Here is a 16,833-nt window from a genome sequence, read left to right as displayed (position 1 = left end):
CTCAGTGAGGACAGATCTTAATGTGAATGAATCCCTGCTTACTTTTAGTCCCAGGAGAGAGCCTGCCTCACGGGGCATGGCTGACCTCTTGCTCAGAGTGATCCGCCCAATCAGGTGGTCACCCTCTTTGGATGGCTGCCACGAAACTGGATGCTAAAGGGACAAAGACATGAGGATGTTTACAAAGCACATTATCAACTGTAAATACTGGTAATTTGGTCATGGGTCCCATGCAACATTAGACTTAATATAAGTGCAGCTATATGTGAGGAAAGGGATCAGGGCAGAGCTTCAGGAACAACCTGACTGGTGAAACTTACATGCCAAACTGCAGGATCTAGAGGATGACAGTCCCAGTCACCTGCAGGGAGAAAGAGTTCGAGAGGGAGGAATTAGTCATTTGTCTAAATTATGTTAAATGTAATTGTGCAGGTTGATTCCAAGCTACAAAAAACTCTTAGAAAGATGACTCAGTGATGCCATTAAAGACTGGGATCTGCTTTAATTCAAACAACATAACTAATGGGTTTATCATCCCATTTCTGTTTTATATGCCAGGGCCTGCCAAAGGCTTTCTTTGAGGTAGGTTTAATTTTAAAAAGCTAAAAATTCCATTTCGCCATCTATAAAAATGTAACTTAATTTACTAAAATGATCTGAATTCTCTTACTTAACAATACTTTAGACTCCCTGTTGAAGCTCCAAAGCTCTTATATTTTAGTATTTAGTTTCTGTTAGTTATATTTTTTATTGAATTTTTATTACATTTTGATTTAGTAGGCTTGCCTTCTCTATGTCATCCTGTATCTTGTCAAGTGTTTCTGTTGGTGATTATCTGCTGAGTTGCTTCCTGTTTTATTTTAACAGTCATCTGTCTCTGGCGTCTTGTGATTAGTTTACTTCCTCAGGCATTGTCTTGATTGTCTTCAGCTGTGTCTCATCGCCCTGCTGTGTCAACTTCCTTAATAATTACCCTCATGACTTGAAATAGTGCTGTTTTCCCTTTTCTTAGCGTCTCTTAACGCCGTAGTGATGGTGTGATGAAGGCCTGTGAACGTGTCGGATCTTTCCAGCCAATTGCTTCACCAGAAGGCAGATCACACAAAACCCTGTTTAACAGCTCATTTTGAACTAGTGACATCTGCTGGTCATTCGATGTGCTCCATAATCTCGTTGCAGACTGCTGATGATCATCAGAATCACCTCAGACCACAAAAAAATTCCCGCATCTTTTCAACCGCTCAAATCCGGTTCAAATGACATGAAGCAGTCACGTCATTTCAGAGAAAGGGTTCCTCGTTTATCTTTGGTCATGTGGTTTCTGAAGAAAACAATACAGGTGTTGGGATGGGCTTTATTTGGGCACGCCCCCTGTCCTTGACACAGGCCTCGGGGCTTAAGCATCAGACGAAACATCAAAATTATTTAGCCTGTGATCATTCCCTGTGTGCGTCCTCCCTTTGAGTCCATGTGGATTTAGTTTTGCTTTACGCTCCCATGTGTTTTTTGGACTTTGCAAACAGCTACAACAGCCTGTCTTCTGGATCTGTGTTTGGGTCCTTGGGACCTGCTAGCTGTGACTAAACTGTGCTCAGATGTTGTCTACTGTGGTTGTCGATTTAAAAAGGGAGGAGCTAAAACCCTGTGTTCCAACAGAGGATGACCTAAGTAGCTGCACCACACCCCAGTATAAGATAGATGAGGATTATTCTGAACCATGAATAATGCAAAGCTACTCTAGATTTTAAGAATACAAATATGGAGCTGGAAATGGGCAGCACAGTTTAGTGCTGCCCAACAGCAAGAAAACATCTGATGGCGATTTTAAAATCCTTTGAGTAACTTCAGTTTGAGGTACGTGGGCAGGCAGAATAATTCACGTGATGTTTTTTTGCAAAATGCCTGCAGGGGGGAGAGAAAAGAACTTTTTGGTGGAAAGAGTAGAAACCAAATGAAGCCTATACAATCATGGTTGATGGAGAAATCAGGAAAAAAAAGTCTGAATGACTTGAGCAACTTTAGTGATGCTAACTGGAACACTCGAGAGGAAAAATGCTGATGCCACCGTTTAGTGGATGAGCAAGCTGGGCAGATAGCTCTTTATTAACAGCTCTTTGTAGGTATCATTGTTTAAGACAAACACAGCATGTAAGTGAAAGAGGCTCCGCTCAACTGAAGATTGACCAAGTCCCTCTTACTGTCCTGAAGGCAGTCCTGGCTTACTCTCATTGGTAACTGACTGATATGGAAAAATCATCTGTTTAAGAGGAGCACGTGAGCATCCACGCTATCACCTGACCCTTCTTCAGCAGCTCTCTCCCTAGTCCTTCCAATCCACATCAGCGTTCTTTGGTATTTGTCTGTTTTAGTTTCCTGTTGTGTGGACTTTCACATTGTCATTTTCTCTGAGCCAGTTAGAGAAAACATATCAGCCTCAAAGCCACAGCATCCTATACTTTACTGGGCCTTCATGCAGCCACTGTCTGAAAAAAGCTTTTAGCTCTTCTGTCTTTGAGGCAGCTTTATGCCCGGGTGTCACGTCTATACTCACAGACGGAGCTGTGTGGCTGAGACGAGCATATTAAGGATCATCATACAGCCAATGACTGATATAACTCTCTGAAACATGAGCGTTTGGCTCATAGGGCTTGACCACACATAAAAGGTTTAATACCAGCAATGCTGTGGTAATTTGTTAATACAGTGCTTCAACATCAGAGTTGAATTGAATTTTATTATCATCATATTTATACGTGGATCCTAATGGTGATACACAAACCCATCTTATCTTTTTTATCACTTTTTGCAAAAATTTAACAAATGTTTCATTCATTATATTTTTGCATAAGTAAAATAACAGAATGTCACCTGAGCTTTTGAGGGCAAAGTTCAAATACGGCTTTAAACTACACCATATGACTTAGTAACTGTGTATATATGACAGAAAATAAGGAGAAACATATTAGAGCCAGGGTGGCACAGTGGTGCTACAGCACGGTCACTTAACTGGAAGAATGCTCTTGAATCAAACCTGCTGCTCAGCCTTTTTGCATCATTTGCTTTCAAGTTCTCTTGACATGCATGTTAGACTGCATTAGTGGCCATGTATTGCATGAACAATGAATAAAATGAATGGATGGACCCTGTTTTTTTAAGATATCTCCAGATCACAAGAGTTACCACTATATATTGTAAGGTAAAGGACATACAATAATAATAATAAAACAATTCAGCTCAACCTAAATGACTACACTAAACATATAATATATATATAATATATATATATATATATATATATATATATATATATATATATATATACATACGTATATAGAAAGAGAGTGAGAGAGAGAGAGAGAGAGACACACACACACAGTAAGACACGAGCCCTGGATTGGGAACGTGTCGGTTTTATTGAAATGACTGGTGACTCCAGTCATGTGAGATTTAGAGGAACATTCAAAAGAGACCTCCACTGAAAAAAGTTTACGCACATGGGTTAATCTATGTCTTGGAAGCAGAGCCTTCGTGCTTCCGTGATAATGCTTCTAAATAGCTGACAAATAAGTGCCTTCAAGAGGAGCTTGAAGATGAGTGCTGATTGGTGGGATTTGATGCAGTCTGTAGAACTTTTTAGTTACATCTCAGATCCATGTAATGACACCTAATTCCTTAAACCAAAAAGATCTCTGGCCATGTCTAATTTAAGATGACACCAGCATTAATCTGACAATGCAATGCCTTCCATCGCACAACGCATGCTACATATTATCCTGTGACTTTTTCTTATTGCCAGAGATGGTGAGAGTAAAAGGATACATCCTGTTTTGAGGCCCAGCTAGCTAAAGAGTGTTTAAAACAGCTAATAATCCCAATCCACACCATCTACACATTACCAGTCCCTGAGTTATAGTAAGCTGGATTAAAACATCTGGAACACCATCCTTCTGGGACTGACCAGTGAGAGATAAGCTGATGCAGTAACTCTGCCTCCTGAACCCAAACACTCTTGCGTGGGTTATTTTAGCACAGCCCTTGATTTCTGTTAGTGCGGGGAAATCCATAAGTGCCAAGAAGATAGCAGAAATCGTGTAGCGTGCAACTGCAACCAGGCTTGAATTTAGTCGGTGGGACATGGTTGGCTGTTGCAGCTGGCTGTTAGCAAAGCATTACATAGCCAGCGAGCCACTGACCTAATTCCACAAATCTGCTGGCCTAAATCACAGGGACTCTCCAAATAAATGAGAGCTGTCCTGAGAGCAGCAGGGTTTAGCCACAGCACAGAGGTGTAGATGACACACAGGGATAGTAATGCACTGCATGCTGGGTGGGCACTTTATCCTATCGCTTATCATATAGTTTCACAGTCCAAAACTAGAAAGTGTTGGTTTTAGAGTAATCTTGGGGGTCAAAATATATCTGGCTTTTCTCACATTGTTTGTAATTCCACTACCAATGCAGAATGCAGTGGAAAATATATCTATGAAGTGTGAGATTATGTTTTTATTTTCCCTTATATCTGATCAACAGTGGTTAAAAACTGTGGCAGATCTCTTGTCCGGTCTATTGATCTGTCTGTCCCCCAGAGTATTAGCAGCAGATCAGATTTCAATTAGTCATCAGATCTGCTGTGACTCTAATCTTGCTCAGAGCACGCCGGGCACACAGTGTCGGCATGGTTCTTGACAATGATGACAATACAGGAGAGACCACATTAAAGTCCTGTGTGTTTCATTTACACAGAATGAGGACTACATGAGGAAACAAAGTATGAACGTGTGGTCTAGATAAGACCAGCCAGAGATCATTAGCAAAATATAATGAGAAGACTCGTGAGTGAAAAAGAAGCCTCAACAAGTAAGGAAAAGTTTCTAATGTACAGAAATGGATGGTGGCTAACGGTGTAAGGAGAGGTTCAGCTTAGTAAGCACATCTGCCTGACTGACCTTTCTCGCTGACACTTTCCATGTCCACGTCCTCACAGCTGGTGTACTCGGGCGTGGAGCCGCCCTCCTCCTCTGAGCTGCTGATGGACATCTGCCTCTTGTTGACTCCGCGCTTGCCCTTGTATGACTGTGGAGGGGGTGGCCGCAAAGACTCCGACTGGTCCGAGCCCTGAGAGTCCTTCCTCAGCAGGTTATCCACCCCACCCTTCTCTCTTGATGTCCGCGTTCCGTCTTGGGGTCCATGCTCCAGGCGACTGTTGTTTGGACCCCAGTCTGAAGGCACAGGTCCCCCAAGTTGGGACCCTGATCTTCCCCCTCCACTGGCAGGGGGAGCCCCACCTACAACCCCCACGGTCCTATCTGCGGAGTAGGCCCTGTGATTCTCCATGAGGGCCTTGCGGTCTCCTTCCCCACCTCCACCCCTCCTGGCAAGACGGTTTTCCGGCACCTCTCCTGTGCTGCCTCCACCCCCACCCCCTTCACCAGGCCCCAGTCCGACCTCATTTATTGCAAGATCACTGTGTCGTCGCTCATGCCGCACCTTCGACACCTTGGCGTGCATGCGCATCTCCTGCTCCTCCTTCTGTGGTTTGACTGGGTATCTTGCCAAGTTGGGGTCACTGCGATAGCGGTTCTGAAACTCCTCCTCGCGCCGCTGCCGTTCCCTCTTCTCCTCATCCTCTGGACGCCTGCGGTGTGTTTCTGAACGACCCAGGTTTTCATCCCCGTCCTCGTAGTCCTGAGAGTGGATCTTTTCCAGCCGCCTTCCATCTCCTAACCGTCTCTCTCCTCTGTCTCCGGGACCCATCCGCTCGTCCAGAGATGACTGTGAATGCAACTTGTCTGCTGGTCTCCGGGCAGAACCACGTCCCATGCCTCCCTTACCGTTTTGTTCATGGAAAGAAACTGGCCTTTTCCTAAATGAGAAAAGAAATTAGGTTATTTTATAAAAGCAAATACAAACACAGGAGCATTCTTTGCATGCTTTTTGACAGAAATATTTTGTGCTTTTTATATATTCTTTCTTTTTTTATTTTCAAAATCTTCTTAGTTCAGTCACGAAGGGCTATCAACAGATTAAAAAACTACTAACCAGGATGAGACAGCTATGAATTCTTACCTAACACACCCAAAGAATTAAAACAAAGGGATTGAGTCAAAGACCTCTCAAGACCTGCCTGTGACCTACCTTCTTCTCTGGTTAAGCTACTGCAGACTCAGAGCTACATAGCGGATTAAAAAACACAACAAGGGCTTCAGCAAATTAATATACCATGAAAACTGAATCCTGCAGTACTGCTAGCTTTCACCAATTCCTATGTTAAAAATGAAAAGAGGCAAAGGTTGTAAATAAAGAGGAATCTCACTTTTCTCTTGGGGGTTCACTTTGAGAGCGAGAGCCAGGCATGGTGTCAGCACCCTTGAGAGCAGTGACACCGCCGGGCGGATGTGTCCCGTCTGGTGGCCCTGTGTTGGCGTTGGTGCTGGACGGTGGGGCTTGGGACCTGGAGCGGAGTAGCTTCCTGTCCCGTTGGGCCTCACCTCCCGTGGCTGGATTGTTTAAAGAGGTGCCCAGGCTCCCGGGCCGCACCCCTGACCCCGAAAACCATTCTCCTGATTTGGTGAGAATCTCCTGTTGCTTACGGCACTGGTTGCATACCCACATTACCTGGAAAGGTCGAAAGGGAAGAAGATTTTGGCAAACTCATTTCAAGTCACCTCTGAACATCCACCAGGTCACCAGCAACACATCTGGGCTTAGCACTGAAATGGGTTTTTTTTTTAGTTTGACGGATGGGCAACATGCTTAAAAGGTACATTTTCAGAAACTTTCTTAGCATCTAACTTTCCATAATTCCATAAAAATAGGTGGATTCTAACTTTATCCAAACCCTACCCCTAACTCCAGATGGGTTGTGGGTGACCTGCTTGATGTCAGGAGGCCAAATCTGCAGCATTAAAACATCTGTACAACGCAGGTGAACTTTAATGTGCTTTTAACTTTGCTGGAGCAGAATCAGTTTTTCATAGACATTAAGAGTCTTGCTTGTGTATCAACAAACACCCAACTCTAATATAAAAAAATGCCAGTCCCATACTTGCTTCTTTCCATCCTTTGCAAAAACAAATAAAATATTAAAGAGCACCATGATGTGATAAACTCTGCTGTTTGATCTATTTTCTGTAAACACAGCTTTTTGGAGGCTGTGGTCAGACGGTCCCGTAAAAGATCATGCTTTCCTCTAAAACAGCTCTAATTTTATCGATAATATTTTTATGATTTGAATTTAGAAGCATACCTCAGTTTGCTGATTAATTTAAAAGCAAGAACTGAAAGGGGGAAAAAAACAGACTAAGCGGGCTTCAGCGGCTCCACGTGGACATCATGATCTCATCTACAGAACTGTTACACCTTCATGGGTACTGCAGCGTTCTTCTTTATTAAGATGCATATTTTTCTGGATTGAAGAAGATAATATAACAAAAGATCTAATATAGGAGTTATAAGGCCAGACAATAATAGAGATACAGAGCACATAGAACTGTGATTTCTAACTGTGTCACATGAAAGTTCAAACATTTTTGCTCCATGAGGCCATCATTCTTACAACTGTTAAAACCAGCTACAAATTAAGAGTGACGATTACACCGATTTAAGATAAAAATGATTAAATCCCAGTCTTTATCATCTAAATCAAACCCACAGACAACATCAAATACTCACATGTAGCCATGGCTACAGAATATCACCTCACTTCAACAGCACGAAAAAAAACAGGATTTATCTCCCTCCGTATTTATAATCCCGCCGGTTTATTTTGCGAAGAATAAATCCACCGCAGAGAGGAAACACAGTGGTCCTTTGTATTACGTCGCAGAGCCTTGGCACAAAGTGAAAACAAAACACCTCTGGGACCTTTGGAAAGCCCCAAAATGTTACCCCTCCTTGACAGGCAGTGAGGTGTGCTGTTAGCAGTCAGTTTAGCAGTTAGCTCTCAGTGAGCCAAAGCACATTCATCATGGCCTGATTGAATCCTAGTTGGCGCATGTCCAGACTAATCTAAAGTAAATCAGCTGCCCGCACGGCCCACAGCTGTCGGGCAGCCGCCCAGCAACACACTACAGTCTCTTTCTCTCTGTGTCTTTCTCCACCTCAGCGGAGGGGCATCAGATTAGCAGTGCCCAGTAATCCCATCACCCTTATACAACTCATCATCATCTGACAATGCCAGCTCACAATTCATAGCTTTTAACCTATAGTGCACCATGCCTCCCCTCCTTAATGTGCATGATGTGTAACATTTAACCCAACAAACATCTGCCAAATGGCCAAATCTTATTATTTTGATACCAAATGTTAAACCAACTTTTAATTGTGATGGCACTGTGGCAATCTTTCTTCAGATCACCTACATCCCAGCTTTTTTTGGTAAGGCGCCAACTGTAATCTTTACTTTTTTCAACCAGAAATGAGCTGAAGTGCTTAAACTTACTCTGCACATGCCGGGTAAGATCGTCCCCGTCTGGGGAGCTGGATCATTTCACTGTGTTAGAAGTTTTGAACAAAAGTTAAACAAAACAACTGATGGTTTCTAAAAAATCCAATGCCAACCTGCAGGACCGTTCTGGTAGATGTTTACGTCTCTGAATAGAAACATCAGTGACTTCATCAAAAAATGCAAAAACGATGTTGGTCTATCTTAAAAAAATAAAAACCAAAAGCCATGGATGTGTCAGGATCCGAATGAGTGGATCTGGTATTTTCACATTGCCGTCCTGTTTGTCTGGGCGCAGCCCTGGTTCCTCACCTGCCCTACTCACCAGCGAGGCTATATTTAAGACCAGCGCAGCCATCTATTCTCCGGCCAGTTCGTCAGCTACCTCATGGTGGTAACCACGCCTCATTGTTTCTTGTTTTTGTGTTCATGCTCTGTAATTTCCTTGTGTCTCCAATTTCCTTGTCAAGTCCCTGCTTCACTCTCCTGCAGCTCAATTACCTGGACCCTGGTCTCCTTGAAGAATCTCTACACCCCGCCTTGGTTCCTTGGTATTCCCAATTTCTACCAATATTTCATTCTGAATTACAGCCAGGTAGCGCACCGCTAACTCACCTCACCTCCACCTTTTGTTACGCTAAAACAGTTGTTCACCTTTGCGCCCATTTCAGTCTACCCTGACACCTCACAGCCATTCAGTAAAGCGGTAGATCAGATTCTGGAGTTGGGGGTTATACTGTCAACATTCGGGGCCCCAAGGTAAGCTCTAACCCTGTGCCTTCTTGCATTGCCTTACTCCTATGATGTGAAATTATAATGTGGGTGACCAGGAGCTGTTAGCAGTCAATTGGCTCTAGAAGAATGGCGGGACCTGCTTGAAGGAACTGAGCAACCTTTCACTGTTTGGCCAGACCACAAAAATGTAACCTATCTAAGAACTGCTAAAAGACTTAACATCTGCCAAGCCCGTTAGTCTCTGCTCTTTGGTCACTTTAATTTCTCAGTCTCATATTGTCCAGGTTCCAGGAATATCAAGCCTGATGCCTTGTCCTGCCAGTTCCCCCTGTTGGGGAAACCTGCAGTCAGCTGAGACTGAAGAAGTCACTTGGATGAGTGACGAAACGTTTCTCCAACTGAAAATGTCCAGATGAACAGAATCAACCTTTTGAGATTTCCTTACCTGGATGATTGAACATGCATGAAGACAATGATTGTTATGATTGCTCCAACCACTGATACCCTCTCACAGATCATGGTCATCCATTCCACTAGATTTTGTCACCAGTTTACCTGCATCTTCCTGGAAAACAGTTATTTGTTCCATAATAGACAGATTTTCCAAATCAGCTCATTTGATTGCTCTAGATAAACTGCCTTTTGCCTAAGAGACTGCCAAGCTTCCTGTTGATCATGTTTTTTAGACTCCACAGCATTCCTATGAAGATTCACAGGTTTGGAAAGCTTTCTGCTCTGCACTGCCATGGTCAGCCTCCATTTTCTGAGTACCATCCTCAGTCCAATGGCCAAACCGAGAGGCTCTGGAATCAGCTCTCTGCTGCATCACTACACAAAACCCAGCAACCTGGTCTTCACATCTTCCTTGAGTAGAGTACGCACAGAACTCACTTACCTCATCTGCAACTGGTCTTTTGCCCTTTGAAGCCTCCCTAGGTTACTGACGTCTCCTGTTCCCATAAGTCGAGACTGACCTCGCGGTTTAATCTGGTCCAAGTCCAATGCATCTGGACTTGGACCAGGGAGGATCGTCAGTGCCGCTACACAGAACGATTAAGATCTAATGCCTGCTCCCAGGTATGAGCCAAAACAAAAGGTATGGCTCACTGCTATGACATTCCTCTGAAATCGCTTTCCCGTGAACTTGCTCCACGTTGCATCACTAAATATAAGAGATTGAATGTGTCCTCATTCCTGCGGCAGTTAGTTCTCGGACGCTCACTTGGTTGCCTTACCCAGAGCCTCACGACATCCACCTGTAAGTAAGCCCGCAGAATCAATATTCCTCTCTCCTCCTTGCATTAACTCCTCATTCTCAGAACTACAGACGCCCTCTTTCCCAGTGCCTCCATGTCAGAGACTCTGCACTACGTACCCTCTTCGTGTCATTTCTAATCTCTGTGTTCGCAATAAAGTTTACTAATATCTTATGGCTTTTCCGTTTGGTGTCTGCATTTGGGTCCACTCCCATGTTCTGGCCTCAGGCCCCCCTTGACAGGATGATCCATGACAAGGTCTCTGTGCATGGACCCCAGCCTTGACATCCGATCACCTGAAGACTTCAACGTGCACGCTAGACAGTCAAACAGGTGAAGACAGAATATAGACTTTTATTGGACCCCCTATCATGGCTCTCACATCCTGCCTCCATCGTTCTGTCTCCCTTGACAGTTGGAGCTTCTACATCAGTAATGCAGACCAGGACTGCCCTTACAATAATGGGCTAGGCCTTCTCCAGCTCATAAGAGTCGACTAACATTGAGATGGATGCACTACACGGCTGTGTTCTCAGCCCCTTCCACTTCCTCCATTCATTCTACATCATGACTGCTAAGCGCAAAAAGCCACAAACATCATTGTAAAGTCTGACACAGCAAAAACTGTTACTGTTAACATCACAAACGACAAACACAGATAAAAATGTCCCTGGATTGAGAGACTCAGTTCGTCCTGTTGTGGAGAGAGTTGGTTTTTTATCCTCAGTGGAAGTATACAGTCTTGCTTTTATTTTTGATTTCATTTTTCTTTTTTGAAAACACATTATTATTTTATAACCTAATGCATACCACAGTAAAATTTCAGTAAATCATGAAGGCATAAAAAAAATAGATACCACCCAACCCCAATCAGGACAGAGCATTTTCAGCACTTATTGAGCTTCATTCAGCACCATCTGCAGTGTGCGTTGCTTCGCAAGTTGTTGCCACTTTCATCCCCAAGCTTTATCCTGAAATTAGATCATCATACAGAAGACGTGTGTCAGTGTGCTCTGGATCCAGAGAGAGACATTTATCAAAGCACACCTCTGTGTATGCTTCAAACTTTGCACCATGGATGGGGGAGGGTAGTAAACAATAAAGAATTTATAGGAACACACGCACAAACAAACACACACACAAACACACACAAAGGGGATGTAATACATTTAATCCTTTACTGGAGTGATTGCACTCTGTGTTCCTAGATAGCCTGAAGCATGTCGTAAGGGGAATTAGTGTGTCAGTGTGTATATGCTGGTGTGTCATTGCATAGATATATACATACACCCGATAATGAGTGTGCGTGAGAGAGAAACAGCATGATGTGAGACCCTCCAATCAGCTCTCTCCGTCCATACGCAGCCCACTCTGGTGTCACCACGGGTTCATGTCGCAGCTTGACTGGATGCCGCGGAGTGAGGACGTGTCTGTGCAGATGTGCATTACAGGACTTGTATGTAGGACGCTTCTCAAACCTTCATGCCTGGAAGAGTGTGGCGTGGGCGACTGCCTGTAGGCGAGGTGTGTGTGTGTGTGCGTGTGTGTGTGTGTGTGTGTGTGTGTGTAGGCAGTGTTGTTGTTTCTGTCGTGTAATAATGTCAACCTCCTTCTGCCTAAAAATGTGCTTCTCCATGGTAACCAAATCACACAGACAAGCCAGTGAGGGAAAGGGCTACAAAGCTGTGTGTGTGTGTGTGTGTGTGTGTGTGTGTGTGTGTGTGTTTAGTGCTAAAAGGCAATAACAACAAAAATTAAAAAGATAAAATTGTCACCTGACAGATAACCTGACTGCAGCTTTGGCAGGATTCAAAAGAACGTGAACATGGTCTCATCTCTCCTGTTCATTTCTTCTGTTTCTTTCCTCTTTTAACCTTTAGTTCGGCTTTCCATCACATTTGTTTTATCCTTTCTTTCTTTTGCCTCCTTATTTACAACACTCATGTTTCTCTTTTTCTATTTCTTTCCTTGCTATTCATTGAATTTGATCTCTTTCCCATTCTAACCTTTCTTGGCTTCATTGGTTCTGCTCTTTTTATTTCCATTTTTATTCCCTTTTCCTGGTTTCCTTGTTCTTAGTTTTTATCCTCCCCTTTCATATTTCCTTTTCTTGATGTGTATCCCAATTTTTTCCTTATTTTCTTTCTACAAATGTCTTTTGTATTTTACCCTTCATACCTCCACCCAGCCCTCTGTTTTCCTTCCCTCTCTTCTCAAAGCTTTGACTTCTGTTTCCTCTTTCCTATTATTCCACAGCCCTTCTCTCATCTCATTGGTTTCTCCCCTCATTCCTCTTTCTCCCCTCTTCTTTTGCATTTTTCTTTTCCTTTCCAATTTCCATTCCTTATTTCTTATCAATAAATCTTTCTTCCCTCCTCCACCTTTCTCATCTTTCCTCTCTGTTGGTTTAATTTCCCCTCTTTCCCTTTCTCTTGGCTTTTCTCTTTCCATGTTCTTTCTTTTCTTTCTAATCTCTCCTCACTTTCTCGCCTGGCTGACACACCTGGCTGACTTGACAAATGAAGACACGGCACACCTGTCACTCTTATGTCTCTAATTCTCCACCCCCACCCTCTTCTTTTCCCACCCCCGGCGTCTGGGACGCCCATCTGCTGACAAAACGGGAAAGGCGTGCATCGCTGCAGCAGCTTGGCCGGCGGCGGCGGCGGCAGCAGCATTTGACGAGAACAGCATTCATTTAGGCCTGAACTGCGCGAACATCAGCTTTCCTTAAATGGGCAGAATAGATGGGAGCCTTGGGGATGGCAGATCAGTGGGGAGACGCAGTGGGCTTTCAGTGTGCGCAGCGACCCCGCCTTCAACACAAACACATGCCTCGACAGGATGACATACGAGGCGGTGCTGAGTGTAAACTGCCATCATTCACGGGGAATGGTAAATCGTGAATGGTGAGAAGAACGATGACCGGCGAAGACATAATGCTCCATTTCCACTAATAAGGCTGTAGATCAAGTCTGTAAGCAGGCCAGACCCACTCTGTGGTGAGGAAGACTGAAGGAAAAAGCAAAGGTGGCGTGGCTGTAAATCCACACCAGTTTTCCACTTCCGATCTTGAAATGCCTTTCTCACCACGCTCTACATCACCACGCTAAAAAGAGCTTTTAAAACCACATAAGATTAAGCAAAATTACACAATGTGGTCACGTTTCCTCTCACGCACGTTTGGGAAAAAAACCCAACATACATTTCTCACCAGTTTAACAACATTTTAAATGAAAAAGATGAAAGTGTTTTGTGCACTAAACGCAGCAGTGTCTGTGGACAAAGTGCATTTTTTAATTGCATTAGAGAAGACAGTGATGCAAACCAGTAGTGTAACAACGGGAATATTTTCTATGGCTGACATTGTTATTGGAGTGACCAAAAAACCTTGCATGTGCTCACCAAGCATTCCTGTTGTCCTCATTTCCAGTGCATATGTTTATTCTTCTACCGCACTAGCTTTGCTTGATTTACAGTTAAGAACAATCCTTGTTTGTCTCATACTTGGCCTCGGTGCAGCCCTTCAATTCCAGTTTAAGGCAACTTTCTACTGATTGGTTGGATCTTGCAAACTAAAGACCAGCGGGTTCCTGTGCTCACAGCCACAGCTGAACTAATGTTCTGCATTTGTAATCAGCTTATATACAACTTTGTTTAAGTAAAGGGAAAGATTATGGGTACGTAGCCAACACAGAAGTCCTTGTGTGCCTTCCTTGAAAAAACCCCCATCAACACAGAGCCTGACATTAATGGCGATGATGCTCTACGTATGTAAGAGAGGGGGGGAAATCAACAAAACAACATAAGAACCAAAAATCCTCCAAAAAGCCCACCGGAAGCACAGGTAATGGCTGCAGTTGGCAGTTGGTTTCACTTCACTTCACAAGTTCTTTGTGTGCATTTATTTTGTCTTCTCCACAGCACAGGCTAAGTTAGAGGTCCACCAACAACACAACTACAACATGTACACAATGGATCTACAAAGTTCTGCACAGCATTAATACACAACCCCACCGGTCCCTTCAGATGACCATATAAGGAGACCTGCTATCGCTGATGTCACACATCCAGAAGAGTAGAAAAAAACTTTTTCATGTTGGAGCCATTCTGAGATCTTAATTAAGCAAACATAGAGGAGAGAGAGATTTGGATTTCACATTTTGGATATGAAATGTAGCAAAATGTTTACTTTTTTCTGGCTCCTGTCAGTCGTTTATCTGATTTTCACATCATTCTTCTGATTAAACTCTGTTTGATCTGCTATTTTTCTCACAGTAAAGTCCAGCAAAGTTAACTCGATTTCTCTGTTGGTTGAAGATCTTATATCTCTGTGCTTGATTTATGAGGAGCGACCTCACTGCGTGAAACCCAACCATGTTTAATAGGAGCAGAAAATAGGAAAAGAACAAGAGGTCCTCTTTTAACCCTGAGGTTTGTTTAAAATCTGACTGCTTGCTGATTGCTCTTGTTTCTTGCCCAGTTGGACTCTTTGAACTCAGCAGTAGAAGCAGCCACACAAAGTGTGTCCAAGAAACTCTTTGAATTGTTTACGTGGGCCTTCACTTTCCAGCGAGGATGATAATAATAGGAGCTGAAACAAATCACTTTAAGCATTAAAGGCGCGTTTTCAGATTGTTGACACTGACGTATCCAGTCAAGGAAGTCATTAGAGCTGCACAGTGTGCATGATGGACATAGCCATCAGCTTTCAAATCCAGGATGTGTGTCAAACCTTCCTGCCTGATAAACTGTTTTATATCTAAAAAAAGGGTGTACAGATTTGTGTCGGTGTATCAGCAGGAAAAGAGAAAAGGCATAAACTGAGACAATTAAAGCAGGGAGAAAGCGCGCGTGTTACACAGGCTGCAGATTGAGTCGTGTATGAGAGGAGAGGAGTGAAGTGTGCAGAGAGAGCAGCAGGTTAGTCGCCTATACTGAGAAACATGATGGAGATTATGCAGTGCTTCCGCCCTTCTGGTAAAAAGCAGTGTGAGCACGACGCACTGAGAGACAAAGATTTAGCACTGGTAGTATCGGTGTGTAGGAGTTTGAATGTGTTAATAGTAGCTCGCAGGTCACGAACTCACTGAATGCTTACAAATATGTACGCACACAACAGCTGCAACCAGATCAGAGAAAAACGAACAATGAAGAGTGCATATAATAGTTTGGAAAAGCCTTAACGTGGCTCGAAATGCATTTTTCATTGGCACTGGAAGATGTCAGGTGTCTGTGTTAGGAGCCTGTCTGTTCTCCACTGGGAGGCAGTGCGCCTCTACAAAGCAGACAGATTGTCAGCAGTTAGTTCAGTTTCTGGAAGCCATCTGGAGCTGACATTAAACACACACAAACAAACACTCAGCCATTATCAAGCTATAGCACCAGCAAAAGCAGGGCAGCTTCAAAGAGAGGGCCATGAAACACACACCAGCTTCTTATCACACTGCAGAGCTCGCTGTGGTTTCCGTATCAACCTGGGGACTGTTTAAAACTAAGTCATCCTGCCTTTTTATTTCAAGTTTCAGACTATAATAATCATAGGTATCGTGTATCATGTCCTGCAGACAGATGGCTGTTTCTGCTGCACGTCTACAGCCCAGAGGTGCTCGAGAAGACTGGCCATTTTTAAGCGCCATAAGATTTATGATTTATAGTCCTATTTCCGCAGCTGTTGGGGTCACCTCTCTTGATTTCTATTCAGGCTTTAAACTGTAAAACAATGAATCCTCTTCAGTTCTATATGAGGAAGGTGCAACATCAAAAAACTGAAACTCACTGGCTTTGACTTTCTGAATTTCTCGGCAGTAACAACACTTTGGCAGCAGTTTGCAGTGACCAAGCATTAACAGGAAGTGGTAAGAGGACAAACTGGAACATACACATACATATAAATATATAAATATACCTGGGCCCTTCCCGTCTCCCCATGGCAAGGCTGGTCTGGTCTCAAACACACAGGCAGGGAAAGCATGCACAGGCATGAGTGTGCATTCATTATGCAGATAAAAGGTCTTTCTCGCATTCTTATATGCATGCCAGTTGAAATGCCAATCTCCCAGACCCCCTTTTTGTTTTATCTAAATATTTATTCCTCCCCTTCACAGCACAGCCATGCCTACAGCCATAGGAAGAGGGGTCAGGATGGCTCAGGATGGCTCAGGATGGCTCAGACGCCCCTGCAGACAGCCTATGTCATGGCTCATGCTCGCTCTGCCTGTCAGTTACTTTTCAGGGTCTGCGTTCATTCTCAGAATTAGAGTGCTAATACGGGGTCACCAGCCAGCTCCTCTAGGAACTCTTAAAACCGATGGCGGGTCTGAAATCCTCTTCTGAAACTGCGAATGAGCACAGACCCGTGTGTGGGAGGAGGGGACAATAGTTGTGACCCATGCAGCA

The 16,833-nt window shown here is 43.7% G+C and overlaps 1 protein-coding gene across 22 annotated transcripts in view; it reads right to left on the bottom strand.

Moving 5' to 3' along the window:
* rims1b (regulating synaptic membrane exocytosis 1b) overlaps positions 1-16,833 on the bottom strand; it is an 84,305-nt gene that overhangs the window by 40,750 nt on the left and 26,722 nt on the right. For 21 of the 22 annotated variants that reach the window (XM_085278068.1, XM_085278081.1, XM_085278078.1 and 18 more), the window contains 4 exons: positions 6,314-6,615; positions 4,947-5,863; positions 321-361; positions 43-153 (listed from right to left, as the gene is read on the bottom strand). In XM_085278068.1, the coding sequence (XP_085134194.1) occupies positions 43-153; positions 321-361; positions 4,947-5,863; positions 6,314-6,615 (1,371 nt within the window). Of the gene's footprint in view, positions 1-42; positions 154-320; positions 362-4,946; positions 5,864-6,313; positions 6,616-7,671; positions 14,983-16,833 lie in introns of those variants that run through there. The other variant, XM_085278086.1, reaches the window with a different exon arrangement.

The sequence above is a fragment of the Mchenga conophoros genome, linkage group LG6 (genome assembly GCF_057382185.1).
Source record: "Mchenga conophoros isolate Kocher_MC1m ecotype Shallow Benthic linkage group LG6, M_conophoros_male_GT1.1, whole genome shotgun sequence".
Classification (NCBI taxonomy): domain Eukaryota; kingdom Metazoa; phylum Chordata; class Actinopteri; order Cichliformes; family Cichlidae; genus Mchenga; species Mchenga conophoros.
Note: the sequence above shows the minus strand (reverse complement) of the source record. Positions and strands in the feature narration are given on the sequence as shown.